The 5,000-nt window shown below is 31.2% G+C and overlaps 1 protein-coding gene across 2 annotated transcripts in view; it reads right to left on the bottom strand.

Annotated features, from left to right (window-relative positions):
* Positions 1 to 5,000, bottom strand: part of LOC137615365 (uncharacterized) — a 68,588-nt gene that overhangs the window by 1,147 nt on the left and 62,441 nt on the right. The window contains exons 1-3 of one of the 2 annotated variants that reach the window (XM_068345180.1): positions 3,671 to 3,741; positions 2,163 to 2,218; positions 721 to 813 (exon numbers count right to left, since the gene is read on the bottom strand). In XM_068345180.1, coding sequence (XP_068201281.1) covers positions 721 to 813; positions 2,163 to 2,218; positions 3,671 to 3,672 — 151 coding nt within the window. In that variant the 5' untranslated portion in view covers positions 3,673 to 3,741. Of the gene's footprint in view, positions 1 to 720; positions 814 to 2,162; positions 2,219 to 3,670; positions 3,742 to 5,000 lie in introns of those variants that run through there. The other variant, XM_068345181.1, reaches the window with a different exon arrangement.

A 5,000-nucleotide genomic window follows, 5' to 3' on the forward strand; every position in this document is an offset into this window, starting at 1 on the left:
CTTTAGGAATCATCTTTGTATTGGAGTTTTGCTTCAGCGCCATAGCTTCATTTTATGTTTATTATCACTAGAACTACAATCCACATTCACAACCCATAGGTAATACCTAGAACGCATTCGTCAACATTCACAGAACAATGAAAATTGTCAGTAGATCTATTGATAAATGAATAACGTATCATGATACATGAGATCAATGATAATGATCACTCTTTTCTGATATGACTCACAAACTTGCGGTAAATGTTTAAAAGTTTATTGTCGGATCATGAATGGCAGAGGCAAGGGACAGTGACATTGCCTAGCAAGCAGGACAATGCCCAAGCCCCCTCTCCATCCAAGCTGGGACCATGGAGGGCCAGGCAATGGCTGCTGATGACTCAGCAGGTAGACCTATAGGCTCCCCCAAAATGCCCATTCTTAACTCACAAGGATGGTGAGATTGAAGCCACAAGAGGAACCACCGAGTTTGAGCAGGACTCGAACCCCAGTCTGGCGACCACCAGGGACGTTACCACGTAGGCCACGACGAAGGTTAGCACGCACATGAATTTGATACGTTTTCCATTCTATGAACAAGTTGCGATATTGTTCTACATGTATATTACAGGGTTTCCTTTAGGTGAAAAATTTACACATTTTATACAAAAACAAGTGTACGCGACCCTTCGTTGATACGCCCAGAGTCAATACAGATATATTGACTCTGGATGCGCTTACCGATATCCTCGTAAATCTTCTGACATGATCCTTCATCACAAGATTGCTTTATCGTCCTTCCTGGAACACCCACGTAACACTCCAATGAGCACACTGCAAGATAGGTAAGAACTTTGTATGTCTGACAGTTTTAAATTTATGGTTTGTTCTTAATTTGCAATATATATATATATATATATATATATATATATATATATATATATATATATATATATATATATATATATATATACAAAGGGCCTAGGTTAGTTTTCGCCAGTCGTCTCTATCTTGAGCGTTTAATTCAATATTTCCCCATTCATCATCTTCTACTTCGCGCTTCATAGTCCTCAGCCAAGTTGGTCTGGGTCTTCCAACTCTTTTAGTGCCTTTTGGAGCCCTGCTGAACGTTTTGGTGAACTAATGTATATATATATATATATATATATATATATATATATATACATAAATATATTTATATACACAGACACACACACATATATATATATACATATATATATATATATATATACTGTATATATATATATATATATATATATATATATATATATATATATATATATATATATATATACATATATATATATATATATATATATATTATAAATTCTAGTGAGATCTGTGTTACTGTATGGACATGAGTCGTTGTATGGGAATGAAACAATATCCAACAGATTTGGTAGATTCGTGAACAAAGCCCTCAGAAGAATATTGGGAGTTAGAGGACACAATATGATTAGAAATGAAGCTATATGAGAGATTACTCGAGTGCCATATGTGGATCAGATCATGGTGAAGGGTAGATGGAGATGGTTTGGACATGCTCTTCGCACTCCCCAAGAGAGATTAGTTCACCAAACGTTTAACTGGGCTCCATAAGGAACTAGAAGAGTAGGAAGACCCAGACCTACATGGCTGAGAACTATGAAGCGTGAAATGGGGGATGATGAGTGGAGAAGTATTGAATTAAAAGCTCAAGATAAAGACGACTGGCGAAATCTAACCGAGGCCCTTTGGTTTTTTGGCGTATGAGATGATCTATATATATATATATATATATATATATATATATATATATATATATATATATATATATATATATGTATATGTATATGTATATATATATAAGTATATATATACACATGTATTTATGTATGTATGTATATATACATATGTATATATACACATGTATTTATGCGTATACACACACACACACACACACACATATATATATATATATATATATATATATATATATATATATATATATATATATATATATATATATATATATATATATATATATATATATATGTATATACAGAGCTGCATCATGAGTCAATGTTCCACACGAAATCAATATTAAGGAAAAGATTCTAATCAAGGGTTCTTCATCCTAAAAATACAAAGAAATATTAAAAAAATATAAAACACCCACCTACCTCTCTGTAATAATGAGAGTATTGCCATCAATGTGAGTGCTGATTTCACCACGAACCTGTTGGAAGGAAAATTGCAGGGAAATGATAATACTGATTAAATGTCTATTAAATGATTGTCTCACAGATTGATCCACACATATATAAATGTCTATACTGTGCATATATTTATACATATGTATATTTACGTGTGCATATATTACATGTATATGTAAGTAACATTAACGTATGTATACACACACACAGACATATATATATATACTGTATATATATATATATATATATATATATATATATATATATATATATATATATATATATACTGTATATATATACATATATTTAAAACATGCTGTATAAGATTAGTCAAAGGCACTTCTATGTTACTTGTTATTTGGATAACTCAGGCGACAATATATATATACATATATATATATATATATATATATATATATATATATATATATATATATATATATATATATATATATATACTGTATATATATGCATATATGTATATATATGTATATATATACATATATATATATTTATATATATGTATATATATACACAAACCCACATATAAATATATATATATATATATATATATATATATATATATATATATATATATATATATATATATATATTTATATATATATTGTGTGTATTGTAGGTATATGTATCTATACGCACGCATTTAAGTACTTATCTATCTATCTATCTATCTATATATATATATATATATATATATATATATATATATGTATGTATATACAGTATATATGTAACCAGCCACCCGTTGAGATATTACCGCTTGACAGTTATGGGGTCCTTTGACTGGCCAGACAGTACTACATTGGATCCTTCTCTCCAGTTACGGTTCACTTTCCCTTTGCCTGCACATACACCGAATAGTCTGGCATATTCTTTACCGATTCTCCTCTGTCCTCATACACCTGACAACACTAAGATTACCAAATAATTCTACTTCACCTAAGGGGTTAACTGCAGCAATGTAATTGTTCAATGGCTACTTTCCTCTTGGTAAGTATAGAAGAGTCTCTTTAGCTATGGTAAGCAGCTCAAAAATCAAACTACTGTTCTCTAATCTTGGGTAGTGCCATAGCCTCTATACCATGGTCTTTCACTATGTTGGGTTAGAGTTCTCTTGCTTGAGGGTACACTCGGGCACACAACTCTATCTAATTTCTCTTCCTCTTGTTTTGTTAAAGTTTTTATAGTTTATAAAAGAAATATTTATTTCATTGTTGTTACTGTTCTTAAAACATTTCCCTTTTTCTTGTTTCCTGTCCTCACTGTGCTATTTTCCCTGTTGGTGCCCCTGGGCTTATAGCATCCTGCTTTTCCAACTAGGGTGTAGCTTAGCAAGTAATAATAATAATAATAATAATAATAATAATAATAATAATAATATTTGCTTATATGTATATATTCTGTAATTAGTAAATACACAGAGTAACAATGTAACAACAAATTCTAAGACTTACATCTCCCACTCCTTTTAGAGACCAGTAAACGAAGAAAGCCACCGCAGTCAACTGACCACGTAAACATAATACAGTATTGCCTTTTCAATGATAAAGTCTGCCACGATGGGCGGATCTGATACAGCGATCGATAAATCTAGTCACGAGGTCTCAGAACCCCATTGATTTGATTGCAGATTAATTATTATTATTATTATTATTATTATTATTATTATTGTTAACGGAGCTACAACCTTAGTTGGAAATGTAAGATGCTCTAAGTCAATAGTCTCATAATGGTTTCTTACTTTTTGTACTATTTTAATTATTAAAAAAAATGAGTTCATTATTCAGTATGATACACGAAAAATATTAATAAAAACACTAGGTGTTTATTTTTCTTATTATTACGTAGGTAAAAAGGTAAACAATGAACGTGTCCGTATACAGTCACTTGATCTAATTGGCTTTGAAGTTTCTATTAAGATTATTTCTTCAGAGACTAAATTTAATTGATATCTGTGAAATCCTTCTTGATTTGTAGATTCAGCAATCCAGTTTACAATCGTCCATACAAGAACGGAAATCCTAAATTCATTATGGTAATGCTCTTTAGCGTTACTATTTCGAGAATAATATATAGGCCTATGTATGGGAAAAAGTCTTTAAAGACCGGTATAACCGGTCAAACGGTTCGTCGAACGCGGTTCGACAGACGAAGGTTTGAAGTGATGTTCGAACGTGTGAACGGATAACACGTTCATCGAACGGTTAGAAGAAAGACTGTTCTCGCCTGACTTTTGTGGGCGGGGCTTCATTGTCAACAAGCCTTATGCATTTGTGGCTGACTCCACCTCTTCGAGCCGTTTGACAAGCGGGTTCGACAGCCGGGTTCGACGAACCGTTCGACAGTGCAAGCCCCGCTTTTATCAGTACATATCAAAATGAACCCAGTTATTCAACTCGTTATTTTAATTTCGACAGTCAATTAATTCATGCATTGATAAATAATAAATGCTTGCGTTCGTCACTTGAGCTGTCTTCTGCATTTATTATGATCTCACTTTGTCCGAAAATGCATTAATGGTGCTGGAGATGCTCAAATGTTAAGGATTTATAGATAATAATAATGGTATTAATAATAGTAATAATGATTAAATCTGAAAATTAAAGGCGAAAATATGAAATAAAAACCGTTCTGTAACATACATTTAAAACTTCCTAGGGTTGTAGGTTAGATAATAATAATAATAATAATAATAATAATAATAATAATAATAATAATAATAATAATAGTAGTAATAATGATAATAATAATAATAATAATAATAAAGATGATAATAATGATAAT

The sequence above is a fragment of the Palaemon carinicauda genome, chromosome 21 (assembly GCF_036898095.1).
Source record: "Palaemon carinicauda isolate YSFRI2023 chromosome 21, ASM3689809v2, whole genome shotgun sequence".
In the NCBI taxonomy this organism is placed as follows: Eukaryota; Metazoa; Arthropoda; class Malacostraca; order Decapoda; family Palaemonidae; genus Palaemon; species Palaemon carinicauda.